Source organism: Eleutherodactylus coqui, chromosome 8 (genome assembly GCF_035609145.1).
Source record: "Eleutherodactylus coqui strain aEleCoq1 chromosome 8, aEleCoq1.hap1, whole genome shotgun sequence".
Lineage (NCBI taxonomy): Eukaryota > Metazoa > Chordata > Amphibia > Anura > Eleutherodactylidae > Eleutherodactylus > Eleutherodactylus coqui.
The window spans coordinates 42270469-42298195 of record NC_089844.1 but is presented as its reverse complement, the minus strand read 5'-3'; the positions used below and the strand labels follow the sequence as shown (position 1 = coordinate 42298195).

At 47.8% G+C, this 27727-nt stretch overlaps 1 protein-coding gene across 1 annotated transcript; it reads right to left on the bottom strand.

Moving 5' to 3' along the window:
* On the bottom strand, window positions 1-26832 carry ERCC3 (ERCC excision repair 3, TFIIH core complex helicase subunit). Its single transcript, XM_066575561.1, has 15 exons — window positions 26686-26832; window positions 24732-24934; window positions 24377-24613; window positions 21114-21163; window positions 20412-20547; window positions 18144-18308; window positions 17161-17365; window positions 15395-15709; window positions 12634-12818; window positions 10086-10288; window positions 7953-8049; window positions 6939-7056; window positions 1850-1968; window positions 927-1082; window positions 1-556 (listed from the first exon to the last, which is right to left on the bottom strand). Exons 1-15 carry the CDS (start codon window positions 26711-26713, stop codon window positions 422-424), a joined length of 2352 nt encoding a protein of 783 aa, XP_066431658.1. The 5' UTR covers window positions 26714-26832; the 3' UTR covers window positions 1-421.
* Window positions 26833-27727: the final 895 nt, after the last annotated feature.

The following is a 27727-nucleotide window of genomic DNA, read 5'->3' as shown; positions in this document are numbered from 1 at the left end:
TCACAACAAGATGAAGAGTTTTATTTCAATGAATTGAAACAGACGTTCTGTACAGTAATATTTTACACACCATTGTCCCCCCCCCCCCCCCCTCCCGGCAGCTGCACCTGACACGGCAGCCGACCCATAGCAATGTATCACTACATTCTGGGACCACAACAGGTTCCAGGTAAGCAAGAAAACTGATCATTTACTATTCCTGTAAGGAATATTCATCTGTGAGCGTCCGCCCGCCATCTACAGGGGAATGCGCCAATAAATAGTTTTTGAGGCTTTTAAAAAAAAAAAAAAAAGTTTAGAAAAATAATCTGTCATCTCAGCGTTTCCTGACAAGAGGTTAGCAGCGCGTTTCAGGGCCTTCAGATTTTCTTGTTCCATACTTCTCCATGGGTAGTGCATCGGATTAGTGTAACCTCGGATTTCATTTACGGAAGCGTTTGAAGAGCGGGTGCACGTGCTTGTTGCTGGCGCCTTTGTTTCTCGGAGTGTGATATTCCATGTACACGGTGTCATCTGCCCCAGACATGGAGCTCATGGTTCCTACGCGCCGGGCAAGCTGTGGAGGGAAGCAAAGAATGAGTTGTGGTTTATTTAAAGGGGTTTTCCAGGCAGTGCTGACATCCACCGGGGTGGGAGCAGAAGCCGCTGCTCCGACCCGTGTAGTGGCAGATGTTTGTAATTGCAGGCACAGCTCCCATTGATTCCAATGAGATCTGCGCCTGAAATTAAGAGTGCCAGACACTGTCCAAGGGTCGGAGAAGCGGCCTCAGCTCCAACCCCGGAGTATCCCATCACTGCCTAGAAAACTTCTTTAATCTTGTGTCCACACAACATGATAGCTGCATGACTCTCTGGGGGGAGACTCAGTGTCGGAGGACCCCTTCATACAGAGAAGGGAATAATGTATCATGCAGCACTGTACTCACATGGGTGGAGGATTTGGATCCAAACTCTCCAGCCACAACTTCTTCTTCAGCATCGAGGTCGGAGGCGGCCAGAACTTTCTGAAGAAGCTGCTGCTGATCCTCCTTGGTGGAGAAGGCCAGGTCCTCTTCCTCCATGCCGGCCAGCTTAGTGATCACCTGATCAAATGTGATAAGGAAAGTAAATCCATGAACATATCACCACAACACGTTAGCGATAGCTTCTCTTCCGTGTAGATGACCCCGCCCTCAACGACAGAATGGCAAAGAAAGGCAAAAATAAATTATTTTCGTACTGAACCTTTAGAGCTGGTCCTAAAAGGGGTTGTTCACCCCCTTATCCTATGCCATATGGAGGGGGACCACCCCCTGAATGATCATGAGTGATTTGCATTGTTGCAGTCACAGGAACATGCAGCAGCACCTTTTTTTGCATGGACTTCCCTTAAAGGGGTTTGCCCACTGAAGACCTTTATTTACTGGACAGGATTAAATGTTGGATTGCTGAGGGCCTAACTGCTCTGACCTCCAGCGATCCTGAGATCTGTGTACTCTGAATACTCCATGTGAATGAAGCGGCAGAGAGCATGTGTGACCACTACTCCATTCACTTCTATGGGACAGAGGAAGATAACCAAGTGCACCTATCTCTGCCTGTCTCATTGAAGTAAATGGAGTGCGGAGGGGTCACACAAGAGCACCATCGCTCCCGTTCTCATGAAGGCTCAGGGTGCACAGATCTCTGGGGGTCCCAGCAGTTTGATGTAGATCCTCAGCAGACTTCACGCCTTCAATTGAAAGGATGACGTGCTGCGGACCAGCACCAAAATCCAGCCTGTGTGAATACACCCCAAGACGCTTGCTGCTGATCACACCAGGGTGGCCGGACCCATCTGATGTGTGTGATTATGCTACATCATCCGTACCTTAAAACTGTATCCCTGGTCCACCAGAAACCTCTGCCTCTTGGTGGAATAGGCCATTTCCTGAGTGTCCTGGGACACCAGAGAGTAGAAGAAGGCGTTGTACTCCTCAGCGACCATTCCTGGAAGAGTACAAGAATAGCGCATGTTATATAAACACGTATCACATCTTATCCTCTATATACAACATGGAGACCCTCTGCTCATATGGTCTTCTCCAACGTATCATTATCTTCTCGATTCACTCTTAAAGTAAGAACAAAACCTATGCTGGTTCCTCACTGTCATCCGGATGTGCCTCATCACTTAAAGGGAACCAGCCACCACCTAGGAGTGTCATAAACTAAGTTATGGTGCTTATAGGGCAAGTCCAGAGGAGTCTGGGGATGTAGTCTCTATCCATACCTGGCTCCCTGTTCCCACACGGTCACCTGTGGATGTCAGCGCCTGTGGACTCCTCTCCGCAGGCTGGGCATACACACACAGTTCTCTATGGGCAGCCTGCAGCAGCAAATCCACTGCCAATGATTTTCACCGGTGACAGTGCGGGAACGGGGAGCCGTGACCAGCTCTATGAGCACCGTAACTTAGTTTGATATTCACAGTTGGTGATAGGTTCCCTTTAAGATTATACCTGCACTCCCACAATGCACTGCTTCCATGGACTATATATATATATATATATATATATATATATATATAGTCATATGCCTTTGGCCTTAAAGGGGTTTTGTCATAAAAAAATAATAAATAATCTATACTCACCTATTCCTCCAAAGACAGTCTACTTACCTCATCTTCTTGTCACCGATTTCAACCAGTCCCCCGGGTCAGCTGACCGCAAGCGATCAGGATTCTCTTCTCCTTGCTATGAAGCTGCCATTCCTCGCATTCTTCTTCCTGAGGTCAGTGAAGGTCATGTCCCTGTGCCGTAGCGTTCACTGGCTGGGAGGGAATGCTGCTCTATTGCAGAGACAGCGGGCATGCGCAGTATCTGCAACAGCTCAGCACTACCTGCCAGACTGTGATTTAGTGATGCAGTGTACATTGCCAGTCAGGAAGGAGAATGCCTGTGAATGTACATAACCCTACAGGAATCCAGAGGTGACCCCTCCTTTCCCCCTGGACTGCAGGAGACAGGAGAAGATCTGGTAAGTAGACCGACAGGGAAGGAACAGGCGAGTATAGAATTTCAGTTTTTATTAACAGAACCCCTTTAGGAAGAGGCAAAAACCCACAACAACCTGATATTTCTCAAAGCTGAGAATTCTGTTACAGTTGTATCCGGTGTAAGCACAAATCTCTCCCCGTCCCGATGGTTTGTTGCAGTGCAGGTAACATGTATCAGTCTGGGGTCAGGAGGGTTGTATAGACTGGATACAATTGTAGCAGACCCCGAACTGTGAGAAGTACAACGCCATTCAAAAAGTGTTTAGACGCTGTGGAAAGCGTGAATAAATGTAAGGGGGAAAAAAACAGAATACTATATGTTATCACAACAGACCTACCAGAAGGGAGAAGGGGGCATCTTATATTTGGATTTTAAAGAAATTAACTTAATTAGAAATTGATGGCAGCAACACATCTCACAGAAGGTAGGACAGGGTCATGTCTACCACTGGGCAGCATCCCCTTCTCCAACAGTCAGTAAATGTCTGGGAAGGGAGGAAAACCAGGAGTTTTGGGAGAGGAATATTGTCCCCTTCTTGTCTGTAGGATTGTAGCTGCTCAACAGTCCGGGGTCTTCTGGACAGCAGGCGGCCGGTTCAGCCCCCGGACTCTTCCTCTCTGAAGCCATGCTGTTGTGATGGATGCCGTATGTGGTTTAGCACCGACTTCCCTGAAAGAGAGGTTGTCTGGATGGGGCATATGTTGATCTAAACCCTCTATATACAGCTCAGCATTGACCGTGCCTTCCAGGATGTGTAAGCTGCCCATGCCATAGGTACTAATACAACCCCATGCCATCAGAGATGTAGGCTTTTTAACAGAGCCCCGATAATCTGGATGGTTCCTCTCCTCTTCAGTCCGCAGGACACGGCGTCGGTGGTTTCCAAATTTCAAATCTCATCTTCATCCGACCGCAGAGTAATCTCCCATTTTGCCTCAGTCCATCTTAAATGAGCTTTGGCCCAGAGAAGACGCTGGCGTTTCTGAATTCTGTTGATGCACGGCTGCTTCTTTGTCTGATACAGCTTTACCTAACATTTGTGGATTTCATGGTGAACCCCGTTCACAGACAACGATTTCTGGAAGAATATCTGAGCCCATGCAGTAATTTGCATTACAGAATCATGCCTGTTTTTAATGCAGTGACGCCTGAGGCCTGTAGATCTCAAGCATCCAATATCGACCATCAGCCTTGTTCCTTGTGCACATGAATTTCTACAGCTTCTCTGAATCTTTGAATACCCCACCATTTACAGTAATACTATCAAACGTATTCATAATTTTACTTTGCGGAACATCTTTCTGTAAATTGCCCCACAATTTTTAGATGCAGTTTTTCACAGATTGGTGAACCTCTGACCATCTTTACTTCTGAGAGACTCTGCCTCTCTAACAGGGTTTTCTTTAATACAGTCGTGTGACTTAGTAGAAAACTGACCCTCCAGCTGTTTCTTAATTTTCCTCGTTACTTTTGAAAAGTGGCAAGAAAAGGCGGTGCTTAGCGGAAGGGGCGGGACTTCCCACAGCCAACAGATTTACGCCAGAAAAAAGCTGAAATCTGTCAACTCTTAGTACACAATTTAAAATCTATGGTTGCTGACAGCCTAACATGCGCCAAATAAAGGGGGATCCACATCTTGGCTTTTCATCACTGAGATGGGAAAACCCGGAGCTAGGGAACAGAGCAGCGCAGCGTGCTATACCGTTTCCATAATTTCGGGAGTTACAGAAACAGCGTAGTGCCCTGTGCTATGGTTTCTCTATGAGATCTATGGATACAGGGCTGGCTCTTTCCATAGGCTCTGACTGGGTGGACAGTAGCCTTAGTAGTGGTTTCCACAAGATGCAGACATGGGAATACCCCTTAATGCAGTACGTTAAGCGCATCTTACTTTAGCGTCTCTTCTCTAAGACCGCCATATGAAACGTTGGACTCAGATGAACATCTCTGATTATACTACAAAATTGTAAAAAATGTGAAAAACTAGATTAAAAAAATACGAGATGGAACAAACGCTGCGGCTTCATCAGTAACCGGTATGCCGCCGACACATCTGGCGAGACCAGGTCCCTGCCAGCCAACGGGAATTAATGAAGGAGAGTAAATCAGAGAGGATGCAGGCGGCAGAAAGCTGAGCGCAGGAAGGAGGAGGATAATGGGGAAAGTGAATTATGCAGGAGGCCCGAGGGAGGGGGGTGCAGTGAATACAAGATCAGCCGCCGCCACAAGGTAACAAAGTGGTGGCGTTAAAGGCCGTGAGAAATGCTCAAGCCTATTAGTTGCACTTAATAAGTGAAGGAAACGCACAGGCTTGGTGCGAAGGTCTCACCTCGTTACCTAAGGAGTCAGTGCCAGAGCTGGGGGTCTGTGCCGCTACGTGGGAAGATTCCGGACGGAGATCCAAAAACGGATCAAATGTCAAACTTCTAAGAAGTTTCAACATGGCCGCCCTCAGCAGTCTTCACAGGGGGTCACCCAGCTTTCCTAAACTCCTGAATGGAAAGAGACTGCCTGGTTACATGGGGGGTGGGGGAATGTAAGCTGCACTATGGGCAAAAAAGGCATTAAAAGGGGGCTAGGAGCAAGTAGATGAGTGTGAATAGAGAACAAGAATTAACGAAGAGGAAATCAACACAAGAGGGGGCAGGAAAGGCCCTGTGTTTTGGCAACAGCTTATTCACGCCTGACAGGAGGGAAATTTACACAAACATTTACTTCAAAAGAAGACATTCAAGCAGGGCGGCTGGGGAGGACACTGACCCCCATCAGGTGCGAGACCACTAAGTAAGCTGTGCTGCGATCAATATCAGAGAGTCAACTAATGAGAACAAACACCACGTACACAGGGACTCCACCAGCAGAATAGTGAGTGCTGCTCTGGAGTATAATACAGGATGGAACTCAGGATCAGTACAGGATAAGTAATGTATGTACACAGTGACTCCACCAGCAGAAAAGTGAGTGCAGCTCTGGAGTATAATACAGGATGGAACTCAGGAGCAGTACAGGATAAGTAATGTATGTACACAGTGACTCCACCAGCAGAATAGTGAGTGCAGCTCTGGAGTAGAATACAGGATGGAACTCAGGATCAGTACAGGATTAGTAATGTATGTACACAGTGACTCCACCAGAAGAATAGTGAGTGCAGCTCTGGAGTATAATACAGGATGGAACGCAGGATCAGTACAGGATAAGTAATGTATGTACACAGTGACTCCACCAGCAGAAAAGTGAGTGCAGCTCTGGAGTATAATACAGGATGGAACTCAGGAGCAGTACAGGATAAGTAATGTATGTACACAGTGACTCCACCAGCAGAATAGTGAGTGCAGCTCTGGAGTATAATACAGGATGGAACTCAGGAGCAGTACAGGATAAGTAATGTATGTATACAGTGACTCCACCAGCAGAAAAGTGAGTGCAGCTCTGGAGTATAATACAGGATGGAACTCAGGAGCAGTACAGGATAAGTAATGTATGTACACAGTGACTCCACCAGCAGAATAGTGAGTGCAGCTCTGGAGTATAATACAGAATGTAACTCAGGATCAGTGCAGGATAAGTAATGCAAAATATGCACACATAGTCTTACACTTAAAAAATAGGGAAATACACATTCCGCGATGCAATAATATGTGGAACACCAGGATGATCTCACAACCCTGGGGCAAATTAATATGGACTGACTTCAAACAAGTATCTTTGTAGTTTTGGTTCAGTTTGGTATTCCGATAAGAGTTGTCTACGCTTTATCTAATCAGCGGGTAAGGCTTCTGGGTATTATTTGCTCCAAAGTAGCTTCCCTGTGGTCCTTCCCACTTATGCCCGACCACATGTAGTCCCATGCAATGTCCGATCACATCACTCGTCCGTGAGATCTGCTTCAATATTCTTCATGTATACCCGATAGAGTCTTACCTTTTTTGGCTCTCAGGACGCGGCCCAGACGCTGCGCCTCCTGCCTGCGGGACCCTCCGTGTGACGAGATCTGGATCAGTACATTTGCTTCGGGTAAATCAAAGGACGTGTCGCCGACCTGCAGAACACAAACGTTTACCGGCCTGAATTTTTTTTCTGCACTCAGTTGAGGAAAAACAGAGTCCATCTTGGCTTACGCCACACTACATAGAGAACTACTGTGTATCAATCCCACGCCATCTTAAATACCTCTGCTTGCTGTTCACAAATGGAAACATTGGGGCAGATTTAGTAATTCTAATGGGTACAGAATGTAAATGTAGACCAGGCAGTCTAAGACTTATGTGGTGCGATAAATCTGGAGCAACTTTAGACAATTTGGTCTAACTTTATAACTGTTGGTTATCTTAGTTAACACCAAACTTTTGGTGAACTTAGGTCGCATTTAAAGTCCCACCTCCTCGTTAAGGGAAACACAAAAAAACCTGTAAGGGTTCGTTAACGGAAAATTCCACAGCAATTCCGCATCCAAAATGTCTAAATCACTAGGGGTCCAATGGTGGAGACCCTCAGGGACCATCCTGAGAATAGCAAACTCAAATGCACCACATGAATGGATCAGCGCTGCGCATGCTCATCCGCTGCTCCATTAACATCTATGGGATGGAGGGGGATTGATGGGCTCAGCAATCTCCCTCCATTCCCATAGAAGGGATTCGAGCAACAGTTGAGTATATGCATTAGGGTGCGAGGGTCTCAAGAGTGCCGGGAGTCTCAGAGGTTGGACCTCCAGTGATCAGACATTAATCCCCTAACTTGTAGATAGGAAATCAAGGTCTTTAATAGGAAATTTTATTCAGCCATTCACTGACAACAAGCAGAGATCTTGAAAAGGGGAACAAATTAAACAAAAACTATTAGAAAGCTGTCAAATTTTAATTATATGTTGTTTAATCTTCATTTGCAGGAGACGGTAACTTCCCCTCCCCCACCTCTTTACTTTTTGCTTCTTACCTTTGATATAAAGATGGTGTTGATTTTTGGATTGTGCTTGAAGTTCTGTAGAATTTGCATCCTCTCCCCCTGGGAGGTCGGGCCGTAGATGTACGGTCTGCGAATAACAAAACCGGTCAGCATTACTGGGACCTTTAAATCAGAGGTTCAGCATATGATCATTTGCAGCTCTTTACCATCATGTCTTGTGAATGCAGCTTTGGATGTAAACAGAGTATAAGACAAGTCCCAGTGGATTCTATGCTGATGAAGCAACATTCTAGACCAACGTTTACCGTGACATTTGTAGACGGAGAGAATGGATTTCATTGTTGAAGAAGTTTTAGAAACTTTTTGACATTTAGTTTATGACTGACAGCAAGAAGCAGAGTGGGGCCGGGAAATGCGACATCTTCTAACGGTTGCCGGGAGTTCATTCCTTGCCCACTCACTCGGAACAGTGAACACATCTAATAACATTCCTTGAGGTCGCTTTGGCTAATCTCTTTTCAGGCCGATTTAAGACAGATTAAAGAATCCTTTCCCAGAAAGAGATCCGTCTGGACTGAAGTGCTGGGTAAGAACGGCTCATCGAATACCCAAAATACACAACGGTTAACCATTTGGGGTCATGTAAGTAAGGAGCAACCGAAGGGGGGAAATTGTGATCTTGCGTTGGCGCGATGCCCCCTCTGTCACATCAGTGAACACAATGGAGGACAATATGTTACTATTGTGGCTACAAACAACCTGACTGACCAGCGTGCCCCGCGAGGCCCAACGGTCTCCCAGCGTGCCCCGCGAGGCCCAACGGTCTCCCAGCGTGCCCCGCGAGGCCCAACGGTCTCCCAGCGTGCCCCGCGAGGCCCAACGGTCTCCCAGCGTGCCCCGCGAGGCCCAACGGTCTCCCAGCGTGCCCCGCGAGGCCCAACGGTCTCCCAGCGTGCCCCGCGAGGCCCAACGGTCTCCCAGCGTGCCCCGCGAGGCCCAACGGTCTCCCAGCGTGCCCCGCGAGGCCCAACGGTCTCCCAGCGTGCCCCGCGAGGTCCAACGGTCTCCCAGCGTGCCCCGCGAGGTCCAACGGTCTCCCAGCGTGCCCCGCGAGGTCCAACGGTCTCCCAGCGTGCCCCGCGAGGTCCAACGGTCTCCCAGCGTGCCCCGCGAGGTCCAACGGTCTCCCAGCGTGCCCCGCGAGGTCCAACGGTCTCCCAGCGTGCCCTGCGAGGTCCAATGGTCTCCAACGCTTGGAGAATATTATGGGCATGATCTGTGTAGGGAGCCGAGTTGTAACCGTCACCTATAGCATTGCACTGTGATCTGCTCAAAGAGGTCGAGGATGTGAGCTGTCCCATCACCTACAGACCTCTATGCAAGAGTGTTGTAGGCATGTTTTGCAATCTGCGCAGGGCAAAGATGGAGGCGAGCTGTGACGATCGCCTATAGATCTCTATGACAGAATATGGTGGGCATGCTCTGTAACCTGTGCAGGGAGAAGGTGAGCTGCGACTATCAGCTATAGACTTCTATGCGCAAGTGTTATGGGTATGCTCAGTGACCTGTGCATGGAGGCGGAGGAGGTGAGCTCATATCCTATGTGATCTATATCGATCGATGTGTCACCTTTCATTATAACCTCCCGGCCTGAAGCATCTGAGAAACAGCAGGGAGGACTTAAAAGTTTTTCCTGTGACCCACACAATAATGGCGGACTCGCAGGACCGTTCACCAAGGACAAATCTGCCACAAAGGTTGCATGCATTATATGTAGATTTGTTGTGGTATTTGCTTTGGACTTGGAAAGGGCGAATCTTGCATTATAACATGGCAAATATACAATAAAATCCGCAGGTGGGGCATTTGTCAATGGTGGATATTTCCCAATTTTGGCCACCGTGTGTTGAGATCCGTGCGCAATTACACCCGTGTGAACGAGACCTTAAAAGTTTTGTTGCAGTTGAAACTTTTTTTCTACCAATTCCTTCATTGGTTCCGAATGTAGGGCAATCACTTTTTTTGCACATGACCTAAAAGCAAATCTTTCCAACGTTTGTGGTCTGCACACAAGTGAACACAAGAGCCCCAACAACCCACCTCCAAATAATCCATTGAGCTGGCAGCAGAGCCGGCGGCTGATTGTCATGCAGGGCCACTTACTTGTTGAGCCTGATGGCGTACTCCTTCAGCGCAAACACATTGTCTGCGAACACAATGATCTTGTCATTCCTCCGCTCATGGAACTTAATCAGGAACTGGCAGGCTCGGAATTTATTTGGGTTCATGGTGTACAACAGAATCCTTTTCTTTGTCTTGATGGCAACGTATTCTCTGTAGAACTCGGGGGACATGGGGCACCAGACCTGCGGGAGAAAGGAAAGAGAGGAGGGAGCAGGCGGCTAGTATGGAGGCCTGGGCCGTATTCAGAACACGCAGCTCATTTGTCTGCGGAGAAGAGGCTGAATAGACCTCAATACAAGCCGCTCACCACGGCAACAACCTCCTCCGGCCATCGGGAAGAAAAGACGTCTTAATCAGGCTCAGCCGGCTTTCAGGAAATTAGCTAGCAAATTGGCGAAGGAAAAGCAGCAGCAACAACAACACAGGATGGGAAGTAACGAGACAAACGCAAACAGCGAATACTGTGCGGAGGGGATTAGGAAAAGAAAGTGAGAATGAAAACCTATGGAGGCGCCCGCTGCGGACTTTCCTGTTTTATATGTCCACTTATTTTCATTCAGGCGCAAGAAAACAAAAACCAAATCCCTAAACTGGGCAGAAATCCCATAAAGAGAGTGTAAGAGTGACGTAAACAACAAACATCCAACTAAGAGATAAGGCAGGGTGTGTTGGCTTCTTAAAGGGAACCCGTCACTAGGTTCATGATGCCCGAACTCGGACTGGCAGGAACCCGGGACAGGTATGTACAGCACCCCATGTAGGTTGTATTCGGAAACACTGCAGCGTTTCAGAACACACACTTTGAAGGGTGTTCCAAGTCACATAGGTGGGCCGCGCCAACCTCTTCCTGCCCGCAGCATGTAGACTGGCAGTTCTCTGCCTACACAGAAGGGGAGAGAGCTGTCAATCATCATGCTGCGGGCAGGGAGAAGCCGGCGCGATCCACCTCCATGACTCGGAGCAGCGCTGCAGAGACAAACTTCATATAGTTTGTTCATTCTGAAAACGCCATAGCGTTTCAGAATAAGGACGCATTCACAGGGTCGATTTTCCGGCGCAATATCTGACCGAGCGCAATATGGTCAGAGATTGTGCGTGAAAAGAACACATTGATTACAGAGATTTTCTAGTCACATAAGGGATTTTTATCTGGGACCGCCTGAGAGTGAACTATATACATACATACATACATACATACATACATACATACATTCACGATTTTCACTGCTATTGCACAAATGCAATGTGTTTTTCTTGCAGAACGCACTGCACTCGCAGCAGAGATCACAGATTTAAGAGTGCGCCATCGGTGAATGCACTCTAAAGCGTACACTGTGGCAACAGGCACCCCTGGGCCGGGTTCGGGCAGCATGAACCCGCCAATAACGGCCCTCTACAAGCCCCAGTTCAGATCCCTGCTCTGGCCTCTACTGTGGATTTTGGTGCTGATCCAGGTCATTTTTTTTTTTTGCACAACGAGCCTTAAAATAAATCCCTACATATAAAAAGCCAGACTCACTTCTTCATATAATCCACACCAAAATCTGCATGCAAAACGCATGTTCTTATGCGGATTTAACCCCTTCATTTGAACACGTGAGACCTGCACTGATAAATGGGAAGTTTGCGGCAGATGTGCACCTAAACCCAAAGGCCAAAAAATATAAAACCATATAAAAAAACAAAAACAACCTGTGGGCTGCAGAGAATGAGGCCCTCGTCTGCTACGCAGAGAAAATTATCACTTTCCACGTTTTGTATTTTAAGGTTTTGTGAAAAATCACGGTAACAGTTTTTGTGGACACCGGCAGAAATATAATTTCCTAGTTAAAAAAGTCGCATGCAAAGATGTTACTTGGTGCGCAGCAGTAGATGCAGACTGGCACCTCATGGACGGCGGTACATGCTGACGGCGCCCTCTACTTGCAAAACTCTGCACATTCCAGACACACAGGAGTTCCACAAAAATGTGCAGAGTTGGAAACAACAACTTAAGCCCGTTTAGACGCATCGAATACGGTTGAAGAATCATAACGACCAAAAGTGCGCGATAATCGTTATATCTAATCGCGAGCGCTTCTTGTTCAGTTTCACCCGCCATAAAAATAATCGTTGGCTCATTCAGTCTTTAGAAGTAACGAGGGAGTGAACGATCCTCAACGACGATCCAAACAAGCTGCAGGAGTGATTGTGAATGGGTCAGGGGGGACGTCGCTCGTTGAAACGACAATCGGCTCGTGTAAAAGGGGCATGACTGTCCCAGTATCAGTAGAGGAATGCCCCAACTCTTAGCCTCCCTGTCTCTAGTAGAAGACATAATTGCACTGCGCAGCCGCTTGTCTACAGAGCAGAATCTGGATGCATCTGATGCGCCTCGCAGAAAGACCTGAAGCCGGGCAGGGCCAAAATGGTGAAACAAAAAGTCTAAATTCTTCTGGCAGCCACAAGCGCTCACAGGACGACCGTTATCGCACCCTCAGTGCCGTCCGTGTCACTAGTGAGGGGACACCCCTGATCACCCGCTTACCTCCGCACACTGCACCTTTGCGATGTAGCCATTGTTCTGCAGCTCCATCCAGTTGGCTTCGTACAACTTTGGACCAATCAGAAAGTTGAGGTCGACTATTTTGTCATCCTCTCGCACCAGAGTGGCCGTGAGGCCGACCTTGCAGTGAGCCTGGACGATGGTCAGGACACGGCGGAACATCTTTGCTGAAAGAGCAAACGATCGCATGTGAAACAAATATTGATACCACTAGCCTACCACTAAGGCTGCTGGTTTTGCTGCTCCTCTCAATTTTTCTATTTACCTGCTGCTACTGCTCCCTTACGTCTGGGGAATGAATTGATCAAGCAAGATCCACTCATATGGAATGGACTGCTAAGACGCTTCTATGATACCGACACAGGAGTGAAATCAGCTGATATTACAAGAAGGCGATTCACTCGTTCTGTGTCAACACTTTCCATCATATGTTGCCCTAACAGATGCCATAATATAGGAAACCACCTATTGGGGTGACTAAGGATACTGATAGAGGCGTATCATTGAGGCAGATCCAGGTCCCTGAGGAGCTCCAGAGTGGAGCGAAACGTGTTGGACCAAACTAGACCTATTAAATTCATTAGACCTGAATAACATGTCACGGCAGAGTCGTCTTCTGTCCTGGTGACCATTAAGATCTCTAATTGATTGACACTTCATTGGGGGGTTATTCCTGCCTGCTGTAGTGTACTGTCAAAATAAACTCCCCTACGCCTCAGGGAGAAGATCAACATAGTTTAAGTATTGTCCCTCTTATTTGGGTTTACCTACAGTGGCCCCAAACACACTAAGATTCAGGACATAACAATGGTCCATATGTGATATTTACTCACGTAAATTAGTGATAAGTATCTTCTATCGTACATGTAACATCTTTTATTTGTGTGTCAGTTTCTGTATTTTAATCATAATTATTAAAAGTTAAGTTTTAGGGTCCAAACAGTGACAAGGTCTATAACATAATTTGGACCTTTCTTGCCCCAGTTAAATTTTCATGTGAAACAAACCGGAACAAATAGTTTCATGGCCAAATATGACTAAGAAAGCCGAGCAAATACTTTACTATAAACTCATTGTCAGAACCCATCGCCCCAGGCATGGAGGCTCTAGTACCCTGTTGTACAGCCTCTAGCTTGGATACAAGATGTGATATGGAGGGGCATGGAGGCTCTAGTACCCTGTTGTACCGCCTCTAGCTTGGATACAAGATGTGATACAGGCGGGCATGGAGGCTCTAGTACCCTATTGTACCGCCTCTAGCTTGGATACAAGATGTGATACAGGGTGCATGGAGGCTCTAGTACCCTGTTGTACCGCCTCTAGCTTGGATACAAGATGTGATACAGGCGGGCATGGAGGCTCTAGTACCCTGTTGTACCGCCTCTAGCTTGGATACAAGATGTGATACAGGCGGGCATGGAGGCTCTAGTACCCTATTGTACCGCCTCTAGCTTGGATACAAGATGTGATACGGGGGGCATGGAGGCTCTAGTACGCTGTTGTACTGCCTCTAGCTTGGATACAAGATGTGGTATGGGTGGGCATGGAGGCTCTAGTACCCTGTTGTACCGCCTCTAGCTTGGATACAAGATGTGATACAGGGTGCATGGAGGCTCTAGTACCCTGTTTGTACTGCCTTTAGCTTGGATACAAGATGTGATACGAGCAGCATGGAGGCTCTAGTACCCTGTTTGTACTGCCTTTAGCTTGGATACAATATCTAAAAGTATACAGGTTCTGTACGGTATTCTGCGGCATATCCCTCCACATTTGTTGTAGCTGAGCCTTTAGATCATGCAAACTCATAGGCTGTGAAAGTTGGCGTCCCAGATGGTCCCATACATGTTCTATTGGTGATAAATTTGGCTACCGGGCAGCCACAGTAGTGTGACAATGTTGTGGGGGCTTCCTGTGAACCCCTTGTGTGTACAGCCAAGCATTATCGTGCTGCCCTCCTGTTAGCCTCCATGAGAGGAACACATGTAGCTGCAGGATGCCCTGAACATATCACTGAGCTGTCATTGTCCCTCGTGCCACTACTAGGAGGACCTACTGTCGTATGCGATGGCCCCCAGACCATCACACCAGCAGGGAATCCTTACAAAATGTGTTGAATCAGCACTCCAGGGGTTAATCATGAATAAAACAGCACTTTATTCCTCAATGGTAAAAGACATAGCTGCAACGTTTCGATCCTACACACAGGATCTTTGTCAAGCAAGATCTTTGACAAAGATCCTGTGTGTAGGATCGAAACGTTGCAGCTATGTCTTTTACCATTGAGGAATAAAGTGCTGTTTTATTCATGATTAACCCCTGGAGTGCTGGTTCAACACATTTTGTAAGGATTTCCTGCTTCTTCCGGTCTTTGGGTCCAGACCTTGGCTGTGGATCGTGCACCCTGCAAGCCTGTAAGTGCTACAACATATTGATTGGAAGTGCTGTTCCCCTTCTCATCTCTTTCTACATCACACCAGCAGGGGGCAGAGGTTTGATTTTTTTCTTTTTTTTTTTACAAAGAGTGTATTTCTCAGAACTTCCTCTACTCACATCCAGAGCTGCATTCATAATTTTGCCAGTTATCTACCATAGCCTTAGTCTACAAGTCCTCAAGTCTCCCTGCCACCTCTTTCTTGAGCGAGGCCTGCACGCTCTGATAGAAATACATTTTCCTCAACCCATTATATCAGGCTATGATCTCCAGCAGTGTATTATGGGAGCGACTGTCAGCGAGTGGGCGTACCTGGGATGGTGTGCACTTCGTCCAGTATCATCAGCCCCCATTCCTGGCTTTTCAGCCACTCCATCACCCGCTCGGCTTCCCACGACCTCTTGGTGGTGTGCCCCAGCATGGAGTACGTGCTTATGGCAATCGAACACCCAATGGGCTTATCCTTGGCATCGGACGTGAAGCGACATATCTGGCTGTCATCGATGGTCGACCACATCTTGAACTGCGCCTTCCACTGCTCCACTGACACGGCAGAGTTTCCGAGTACCAGGCACCTCTTCCGCACCGTGCAGGCAGCGGTGACACCGACCAGAGACTTCCCCGCACCTGCGGATAGACAGACACTACAACAGGGAACTTATAGGGGCGTCCAGGCTTAACCCCCTCCCACCGCCATTTTTCATTTTCTTTTCTTTAGAGGGCCCCAGGCTACCATGATAATGTATCAGCACCCCCAATCACATTGCAGGGGGGCCATTACAAAGCCCCAGTCATCAATCAGGGCAATTAAGGCCTCCTTCACATGGGCGACACCGCATCGCTACGAGAAAAATCGCAGTGATATCGCATCGCTGCACCGTGCGATATCGCTGCGATTTTCTCGCAGCAATACCGCGATTTTGTAGCACTACAAAGTCGCATGTGACGCTATAAAATCACGCGACTTTGTAGCATCTGCTACTGTCAAAGTTGCATCGCATGCAAACCGCGTTTTCATGCTATGCGATACAACAGAGAGGAAGGCTCCATAGGGAAACATGGGCTACAAAACCTCGTGTGTCGCGGGCATATCGCCGGACCTGCGAGGTTTGTGTGTCGTTTTGTAGCATGCTACAAAACATCTCATGTGTGAAGGACCCATAGGAAACCATGGGCTTCTCATACATGTGATTTGTAGCATCGTAGCAACGCTACAAAATCGCACGACTTTGTCGCCCATGTGAAGCAGGCCTAAATGTGGAATTAACAGCAGCATTTTAACAGCTATTGCCAGCGGGTGACAGCTGTCAGTTGGCGGACACCCGCTGTTTATGCAGCAGGCTCACCTCCCAAGTCCATTCCATACAAGTCTGGCACACATTGGGAAGGGGTTAAAGGGGCTTCCCCATTAAACACATTTACCCCCCTATCCACAGGATGGAGAAAAAGCTTTTGATCACTGGGGGTCCAACTGCTGAGACCCCCCAACGATCCCAATACTGCTGCACTCAAATGCCCTGTGAATAGAGCGATGGGACACGTCTGACCAGCACTCCATTTACTTCTGAAAGTAACTGCTGAAAGTTAAAAGATCAACGGCGCCCTCTGCTGTTCGCCGCAGCTTATTGCTTCCCCCTATTAATAAAGGTCTGAGATACGTTTTGTGGGAAAAAAAAGTATCTTCCCCTTTTAGTCCCCTAAATCGGCGTACACTCGCCTCTCTCTGTCCTGCAGTGTCCCATGCCGCTGCTTCGGGTCCCCCCTGTGACGTCACATTTACAGGCTGCCCCACTTGAGACGATCACCGAGCTCCATTACTGGCTGCACCGCCTGTGACGTCCGGTAAACCGGGCAAGACTGCAACTGTAAACAAAGACCGGAGGACCGAGCAGCAACACGGCACACAGCGGGAGCGGGGAGAGGCGAGGGCACGCAGATTCGTTATTCTACTGCGTGGGGAACATAACTTTTAGTGAAAAAGAGTAACTTGGAGCCCCCTTTAACACATGAGGGGCAACACGAGAGAAAAGTCACACTGAGCAAGGCTGATCAAACAGCGACAATGATGAGATGCTCACCGCAGGGCAGCACGATCACCCCGGAGCGAGCACGGCCATTGCCGAACATCTTGCGCAGACTCTTTTCTTGATACGGGCGAAGGACGGCGGTGGGTTTCAGGTCAATGTTAATGTCCGGATTCATAGTGTCGTTCCTGAAGTCGTACTCGGCCAGGAGGGGGTACTCCAAGTGGATGCAACGCTTCTGGAGAACCTCAATCATTTCCTAAAGGAGAAGGGAAAAGTCAGGGCGGCCGTTCCAGTATGGAGGAGGAGGAGGAGGAGTCAGACATTCACTATGAAGTCACTTCTCACGATAGATCGCTCAAAAGGCAATTCCTTAATATACAGGGTTAGTGCAATTAAACTTTCCCCAGCTCAGAGGCCTCTAGAGGGCGCTCTGCTGCTCCAAACGAGATGAAATTCAGGCAACGTCCACTTCAGACAACGCCATCGCCATTTTTTAAAAGAAAAAAAATGTAGTAACAAAAGCCGCTGATAGGTGGCGCTGTAATGGACCAGGTCTACCGCGACAGACCTGCATTAGTGTCAGATCTGAAGGACAGCATTCATCGGCAGCGATCACTCCTGGCTCAGTGGTGGAAAACACTGTTTTGCGAATGGAGAACGTAGTTGAAAACCAAGGGGAGCATATTGAACATTTGTAGCATGCTTTACATAGCTATAGCGCCACCTATTGGTAACTTTTTTACTAAAAGCTTTTCATAAATGGCGAGCGCATGATCCTAAGTGGCCGTTGTTCGAATTTCGTCTCATTTGGAGCAGCAGAAAGCCCTACGAGTTGGGGGGAGGTTTAATCTTGCTAACCCTGTATTTCCAATACTGGGATTTACTCTCTTTCCTTGCACTAGAGAGTCAAATCTATTGCTAGGCTGGAGAGAAAGGTACAGGTGATACGGTGCTTTAAGTTATTGGAAACAGTCAGCAAGCTTGCGGACAGGCACGCCCCATAACAGCTCAGGTCCTATAATGAAGCGTTTTACCTGTTTGACCTCGAATGATACGGTCTGCGTCTCTTCCTCCTCCTCTTCTTCTTTGTCCATCTGTTCGTAGAAGTCAAACAAGTCAGCCGGGACGTCCGTCTTGTTCTGCGTTTCCGGGGCCTGGGAGGTGGACGGGCCGCTGGGCTGATCGGTCGTCTTAGAGATCTGGGAAGGATTCAACACAATGAATTGAGCGGCTCCAAGTGGTAGAAGGTCACCTACCACCATCATTTACATAATAGTCAGCTTTTCTAATAAAACGGTCGTTCAGACTACAAACTCCAACTAGGGGCGAGTGCAGACGGCCGGGTCGGATCCTGCGGTGGTGACGCAGAGGCTCGCACAGAAATAGGACATGCCGCGATTTGCTTACTGCACAACTTTTCACGCAGTCAAATCGCATCTGTCTGCACAGGATTGCATAGACCGATGGCAGCGTGAACGGGCGCAAGTTCTGCAGGAAATCTCATTGCGGAATTTCCGCCTGTGTGCATTCACCCTTATAGCGCAGTGGAGTCCGGAATTTCCGCAGTCATTGACAGAACTTTTAGGACCACCAAATTGAGCCCCGGCCCTCTTACAATTGGCGCTTCCCTCTCCGCAAATTCTCCCCGTGACCTCGGAGAGCAGCATAAAATCACGTGACAAGATTTCTGGATCAGTTTCAGTGTAAATCCACATTAGATGGGAAAATCAGCAATCTGAGTGACTTCCAACGAGGCCCGGTCATCGGTGCTAGACTAACCGGGACCGGGATGTCACTGCCAACTGCGTGGGGTTTTCTTGGGCAACGGTGTGGAACAGTAAAACCGCTACTAATATTGGTAATCCGTCCGAAAGCAATGAGCTTTACCTGAAACAGTTGCTAATCGAGGCAATTATTTCCATAGGAATCAATGTAAATCCAATTAATTCGTTCTAGACATTCCAAAAAACACTCCAAACCCCATTTAATGGAGAATAAATATGGTCTTTAACCCTTTCAGATCCAATTTGTATTTTGGTTTTCCTAGGGGGCTTACTCTTTTTCTGCCGTTATACAACGGCGCTATATGCTTGCTAACACCAGTACTGCATGAGGTGACACATTGGATAGGCTCTGACAGCAGAGAGGCTGGCAATATACAGTAAAAGAACCCCAACGGAAGTCTTCCAACATCAGAGCTGTACAGCCTTAAATCATAATGTCTTTAGACATCAGACAGTGGATTGGAAAGGGTTAATACCAAAAATGAATATAAAAGACTACTGTAAAGAAAAAATGAACATTTACATGTTACTGTGTATTATCTGTGGTGTTACATAGGACTGCAGGTGATATCCACTACATCATCTGTCCTCAGTGTTATCACTGTGGTGTTACATAGGACTGCAGGTGACATCATCTGTCCTCAGCATTATCACTGTGTTCGTTTACATTGGAGTGCAACTGTACAGTACTAGTGTATTACCCATCGGCGATAATGTAGAAGGGTGGGTTGCATTAGCAGCAGGAGATCACGTCGGTTCAGCAGCAAGGTCCCGTGGGTCGGCACACACCGGTGTTATTAGAGGCAACCAATGGTAACAGATACAAAATTTGGGCTTTAAAAAAAAAAAAAAAACTTCCTTACTCGAAATCGGCCTTAGTAGAGGTCAATGCTAGTAGAGGTTTTATTTAGAGAATGGTGTGACTGATGAAAAACATTCAGCAAAAGAGGATCCTGTGGATGTGAAGAACTAATCACCGAAAGGGGTCAGAGGAGGATGTGGAGAATCACTCTAGACAGGGGCCGCACAGTTGGGAGCTGCCGAATAAAATGCTGGTGTTCCAACTAATGTGTCCGAACACACAGCAGGCTGCTCCTCGGGACAGATGAGATACAACACAGCGGTTTCATCATCTAGTGCAGGGGTCTCCAACTCCAGTCCTTAGGGACCACCAACAGGTCATGTTTTCAGGATATCCTATAGTAAGAACACCTGTGGCAATGTCTGAGGCACCGACAATAATTACATCACCTGTGCAATACTGAGGAAATCCTGAAAACATGACCTGTTGGGGGGCATGAAGACTGGAGTTGGGGAACACTGGTCTAGTGGAATCTACAACAAACTGCTGCAGTTCTAGATGGGGAGTCTCTAATAGAGTGACCATTCCATGTGTTTGTATGAGAGGTGCTGTGGATCTCCTTAACTTTTGAAGTTCTTATAAGTTTACTTTAGCGCCATCATCATCCCCAAGAGCTGGATTCACAATAAATGTTACCTGTCAGTGAATGGACTTACAGCGGATTTGCTAGTGAAGGTCTCGGTGATCAGCTCTGTTTCTTCTCCCTCCTCGTTCCTCAGTCTGCAGCTGCGGATGACATTGTCTTTAAGGAGCTCCTGGATGACTTCTGGGTGGGCGCTCTCCACAAAGTACCTGCAGGGGTCAGAAGATCACTTTAAAGGAGGTTTTCCTGCCACATTGACTGGCGAGAATCTGAACAGTGGGACCTGCAGAGTGCGGGCTGCTGCACAATGACGGCCACGGCCCTTACAGGGAAGGGAGCTACAGAAAGTCTATGGTGCCAACTGTGTCTTCTGCATTAGTGGGGGTCCCGGCAACAGACCCCACAAGTCATTTGTTAGCAACACCTTGTGCTGTATAAAGGTTTTCCACGACCGTCTGCACAGCATTACGCATCCTTCAGACCAGAGCTCCATGGTTAACCTAGGAAACCCTAGAAGTAAATCGTGCGCTCCTACAGGCGGAGTCCTTCGGCAGACAGTAAAATGCCATTACCAGCCAAGAACAAAGGCGGACAGGAGTCTGGGATAATGGTCAGACCAAGAAGCTTCTGACTGCCCCCATGAGATGAAAGGTGCAGGGGAGATAAGCGGTCACCAGCACTGCTCATCTGCCAGACAGCTGGGTGTCCTACAGCGCCCACCAGTATGCGGCGCAGCATTATATCGTACGGACACTATATGCCGATCCCATCTTACCTGTTGTGTTTCAACACCAGCTTCACCTTCCCATAGCTGACGGTACAGAGCTGCGGGGACAAACAGACAAGAAAAAGTCACCTGACGGGCAGTTAAAGGGTTAATGCCATTTCTAATATGGATGAATTCACACGAGCGATCCGTTAAAAACGGTCAGGATTATTAATGGGTTTTATTGTCTGCCCTTTGAGCGGGCAAAGGTTTCGCTAGCGAATACGCCCATGTCACACAGGCAGACTCTTTACAGGTCTTACAGAACCCCAAGGAGCGAACCCCCCTCCCCCTCCCCCCACCCCTAGACCTCCTCACACGGGGCATGGCTTGTGACAGATTCGGCTACTGCAACGAGGTCTGCAGCTCTCAATGGCACAAGGTCAGTTTTCGGCCTCTGGATTCACCAACAGCAACTCTTCGAATTCCAGGCCTTAACCCGTTCCCGCTGCAGGGCGTAGGTTTACATCCTGGCAGCCTGGTACTTCCCGCAACAGGACGTAAACTTACGTCCTGGAGATAGCGCGGGATCACATATGATCCCGCACTATCCCGCAGCGGGAGCCGGTTGTCAGTCACAGCCGGCGTCCCGCTGTTAACCCCTTCCCTGCCGCGATCTACTTAGAGTTCACAGAGGGAACGGAACTCGCGATGTTATCGCGAAAGTCCGGCCTGTCACCATGGCAACAGGACGCCAGACACTGGCGTCCTGTATTGCCTATGATCGCTGTATAAGCAATAAGGCATGGCAGAGCAGTAGCCCTGCCATGCCTTATGACAGCGATCATCAGGGCAGTGATTAAAGTCCCTCAGAGGGACACAAACAGTGTAAAAAAAAACAAAGATTAAAAAAATGAATTTAAAAAAAATGTAAAAAAGTAAAAAAAACATTTTTTTATGCTTTTTCTCAGATTAGCATAAAAAAAAGGTAAAAAAAAAATAAAACCCCACATATTTGGTATTGTCGTGTCCATAACGACGTGTACAATAAGCTGCACATGCTTTTGACTGTGCACGGAAAAAAAACGCTAAAAAAACGCTAAAAAACTGAGGCAAAAATGCTAATTTTTAGCATTTTGCCTAACTAAAAACGCAATAAAAGTGATCAAAAAAGCCGTATGTACCCCAAAATGGTACCAGTAAAACTACAGCTCGTCTCGCAAAAAATAAGCCCTCATAGAGCTCCGTACATCAAAAAATAAAAAAGTTACAGGACTTTGAATGCAGCGATTTAGAATAGAAAAAAAGATTTCCAAAAAAGGGTTTTTATTGCAGAAAAGTGGGAAAACCTAAAAAAAAAAAATGTAAGAATTTTGGTATCGTTGTAACCGTACCGGTCTGCAGAAAAAATGGAATGTCTTATTTATGCTGCATGATTAACGCTGTAAAAAAAAACATCTATGGCAGAATTGATGCGTTTTCTCTCCCTGTTATCATAAAATAATAAAAGTTTTACAATATAGTCTATGTACCCAAAAGTGGCACCAATAAAAACTACAGTTCGCCACGCAAAAAAACAAGCCCTTATACGGCCACGTCGACGGAAAAATAAAAAAGTTATGGCTTTTGATAAACGGAGAAGAAAATCCGGCAAAAATTGTTGCGTCCTTAAGCCCAAAATAGGCCATGTCATGAAGGGGTTAAAGGGGTTTTCCAGGGCTGAGCTATGAATGACCCATTCTCAGGTCGGTCGGGGCCAGCCACCTGGGACCCCCAACAATCCTCGGTGTGAAGTGGCCATAGTCCTTGGGCGAGCGTCCCACACACGGTGTTCTACATTTTATAGTGGCTGTGCCTAGTATAGCGGCTCAGTCGCATTCTCTTGAATGCGATTGGTCTGAACTCGGGCCATGTGACTGATGAGCGTAACGCCACATACCTAAGAAAAGGGGGCGGAGCTCACCCGAGCGCTGCAACCTCTTCAATTAGTTGATTGGCGAGGATCTTGATCCAATACTGATGATGAGCTATTGGAAGAATAGGCCTTCAATATCTTAGTTCTGGCCCCCTCTACGGCCACTACATAAGGGGCGGGGCTTAGAATATGATTGGAGGGCGTTTATTTTATTTTTTTCATCATGTTCATGGTTGTTTTTTTTTTCATTTTAACAGTCAGGAAAGACCTTCTGGAACTTTCTTACTCTCACTATTAGAGCTGCACCGGTTCTAGTTATACCCAGCAGTACGGTCATGTGATTTGTCACCCGGCGATCACATGACAGTGTATACACAGCGCTCAGGTGAGAGTGTATAGAGCGCTCCCGTCTCTAACAGCACGGATTCCCATCAACGCTGTGAAAGCCCAGAGCGACAGACTAAGAGCCACTAATGACCGCCATCAAATAAATAACGGATCGACGGTCATTAGGATGTTAACCCCTTCAAGACCAGAGATTTTTGTCCCTTTGTCTCTTTCTAAGAGCCATAACTTTACTTTTACATCAAGGTGTACTCTTTGCATGAGGATTTATATATTTTTTATAGTTTTATTTCATGTATTATATAATGTACTAAAAAACAAAAAAAAGCAAAAAAAACCTGCAATGGCGCCATTTTTAGGGAGGTTAGTTTTTAGGGCGTTGGCAGTACAGTAACAAAAAAAATTATACAAGCTTTGTTCTGTGGGTCGGTACAATTCTGAGGAGGCCGAATTTCTGCCGTTTTTTTTTATACTTCACTACTTCAAAAAAGTTTGTTTGTTTTTTTAAACAAAAACAAAAAAACAAACAATCGCTTTCCGTCGCCATAACCCTTTTCAGCGATTCGCCGCTGCGGGGTCTCATTCTTTTGCATGCTGAGCTGTAGTTTTTATTAATACTATTTTAGGGTACACATATATATATTTTTTTTAGCACTTTTTATTCAACAAAAACCTGCAATTTTGACATTCTGCACATTTTATGGTGTTCTCTGTGCGGGATACATATTATGATATTTTAATAATTTGGACTTGTGTGTACGCGGCAAGACGAAATATGTAAGGAGGGGTTATTGTTTAGATCTTTTCATGAGAAAAGTGGGGGGTGAACTTTAGCTTTTTTTCTTTTTGAAAATGGTAAAATATTGAATCCTTTTCTACATTTTTATTCAGTTCTCACGGGGCCCTCGAGCTTGTGACATGATTGTACTATATACCGCACTACTCAAGTATTGCAGTATACAGTAATGTGATTTTGAATATTGCCTATGAAGCCCTATGAATATGTCCAAAATGAGACTTTCCCACTAAGCAGCCGGCATCTGTGAACCGAGCAGCGCCCCCGACGGCTCACCTTGATAAACTGCACGATGCCTTCGGGGACGCCGGTTTTGCTCAGCTTCTGTAAATACTCAACGATGTCGGAGGTTTGCAGCCCAACGCTGACGGCGGCGTACAGCGAGTAGGCGGTGAGCTTGTACTCGTGGACGTGCACCGGGCGGCACACGGGCTCAGAGATGGCGACAAGAAAATCCTGGGCGTATTTATAGACCGGGGAGAAGGCTTCCAGGAAGATGTGTCCATCCGGGGCCTGCAGAACAGAAGAGACATAGACATCACTGGCGCCGCTTATCCACAGAGCAAAGGAGGAGGTGATTAGTGGGCAGATACCGCCCCAACCAGCAGGACCCTCCTTACAAGACACTTACCACCCAGAGCGGGCGGGAGCCGTGGTCGCCCTTCAGGGGCATCTGTGATCTGTAATCCTTGGCATTGTACTCGTCCAGCTTGGTGCCCGTCTCGTCAACTTGCTTGCCAGCAGCGGAGGGCACGGCTTCCTGGTCGTTAGTGGGCGCATCGTCGTCATCCTCCTCCTCTTCATCATAGTGACGCTTCTTGGATTTTTTCTTGTCTGGAACGAGGATCATCACCAAGGGTTAAAATATATCGCATGCCTGCGACCAGCGCTAGAACACGCTACATGCTACATACATGACCCTTCCTGGGCAGCCAACAGTGCGCTTACAACGTAGGGCTGCACAATCTCAGGTCGTCACGGCGACAGAAAATCACAAATGGCGACTACCGCACATTGCCTACTATACGGCAGCTTATGTTCTTCTATTCCTGTCTGTACGCAGGGAGCGCCCCCTGGTGGTGGTCGCAGGCAGACAATAGTTTATCACAGAGGATCGGTCGTCGCTCCTGATTTGTCGTTCGTGTTCACCATCACGCGTCACACAGCACAACCCATGACAGGCTCCGCTGTGGCATTGTGAGAGAAGCGAAGCATGGCACGCTGCGCTACTCCTCACATCAAATCAGACGGAACCGCCGACAGGACTGAACACAGCCTTAGGGCTTCTTCACACGGCCGGATTTACGTATTTTTGCGAGTGGCATACGCACAGAATAAAACCCAATGATTTCGATGGGCTCCTTTTTTTTTGCACGCACTTTTCTCACAAGCACGAAAAAAAAAATTGGACCTATAGAGGTCTGTAGGAGGGGCGCAAATACAGACACACGTACACGGAGGACAGCGCAATACAGCACACCGGCACTGCCTTGGGCTTAATAGCCATTTAAATCCAGGGCGGTGGCGATCCCCCCCCCCCCCCGCTGTGAACTATCGGCGCCAGCGCAAACATCCCCACTATTGTGTGCAGCCACTCGCACAAAGCCTCCTCGCTCACTGCGCAAAAAAGTGGCACAAGAGTAAGCATATTTTGCAATCCGCCCGTAGCAAATACTTGTAGTAAACCAACAAGGATGGCGCGTCTGTTCGTAGGACTCTGTGTTCCGTAATCCCTCTGTTACTCTTCCTGGAAACTTCTGAATAAGATCCCTCTTATCTGGAATGATTACTGTGCAATTAACCGCCGGCTCGTGCGAAACAGAACGATAATCAGCGTGAGAGCGGCCGACGACGGAACGGCGAACGGGAACCTGTTCACTTATCTTCACTTTACGCAGCTATTAAAAAAAAAACAGACTAATTGCTCGCCGTTTCGGGTAAAAAGTGACAGTTCCGTCGTTCACAGACGCAGGAGGGGCGATATCTCTCCCCCGACAACCAACGAGCCGCTAAACGAGCAAAACCGACAAAAAATCTGCAAGGACTAATTATCTGCACGGGTAAACGGACGCCGTTCAAAAGCAAACATCGCCCATCGCTCGTTCCAGCCGTTAGTCGCTCCGTGAAAAAAGGAGCCGAAGCCAGAAACGGTTGGATAGCGCTCTACGTTTAACAACGTCTTACATGGTCTGCACCAACCGGACAATCGCGGAGTGCCGGGACATGCCAACACCATGAACTTCCAGGAAGAGTAACAGAGGAGCGACAGAACGGTTATATCACGAGGATGAAGTAGATCAGACGCCTCTGGAGGGGCGGGAGCTCCTTCTTAAAGGGGTTGTCCAAGAGTGACTTTTATCACGTACCCATAGGAACGTATGGTGGGTGGAGGGGCTCACCGCTGACACCCCACCGCTCCCGATAACAGGGGTCACACAGAACTGACTCCTCACTACAAGTCTCAGCACGCACAGCAGGATCCTACAAGTCTGCACACATTGTGGTGGGAGAACTACAACGCCCAGCATCCCTGAGCTGACACTGCTGTGGGCCCACAAGAGCCTCCAGCGCCTCTCGCCTCTCACCTCGGTCCCACTTGTCCTTCTTGCCCATGCTGCAGCGCTCAGTGACCCGGCAGCCTGACAAGTAGAGGTATCCAACAGAAGATCAAAACCCCGCCCCCTGCAAAGGATTAACCAATAATATCGTAGAGCGGAATTCTGTGACCGGAAGCTCATCCAACTTCCGGAAAGCTGACCAATCAGCACAAGGGGCGTGGCTCAACGTGCGCTCGGTCGCTTGCGTAAATACAATGTTGTCATTTGGAGAGAATGTTAGAGCGGCGCATGCGCAGTATTCTAATTGCGGGCTGCGCATGCGCACTACTCTTGTTAAAGGGCCGCGCGTGCGCAGTTCATACGTCTGTACGCACTGTGTTTTGTAACGACAGGATTCGTTCGGGCTCGTTCACACGGCTATGCTGCGTATTTCGGCCCGTGAACACGTGGCTGGCTTTCTGCGTATTTCTGTCTACCAGCTTTTTTTAAGGCGCATAAAGGGCGGACTCACACGGGTGTATTTGTGCGCGCAATCTGCAGAGAACAGAACCCGCACGTTTTCAATAGGTTTTTGTCGCAGCAGTTTAATGTTTACATTCCGCGTGCGTCAAAATGCCGCCACGTGTTCCAGTTTTCTGCGCATTTGTGCACCAAAGGCCCCACAGTATTCTATGGAGGTACTGATGCAATACACTGCGCACGTTCGCAGGACGTCGAGCACATCTGGTACTAATATGGCCGCACAACCGGTTATGGCGTGCTGCAGGAGCGTCCCGCACCGCTGTGAATGATCCCCGCAAAACGTATACTAAAACGTGCTAAACTGCACCCAAAATAAACTTTCACGGCCTAAGCACGTTGCGCTTACTCTCGCTCGCGGCCGCCCTGAGGGTACGCACCTTTCTCTCCATGATGTGTTCCGAGGGATGCCCAACGATAGAACACGGCGCGATTATTTCTCACAACGCACAAATCTCACGTAATTTTCTTGCCAGCGTGAATGAGGCCTGGGGGCGTGTTGTTTCCTGACGATGGCGGACCGCACACGGACCAATTACCTCAATTTGCT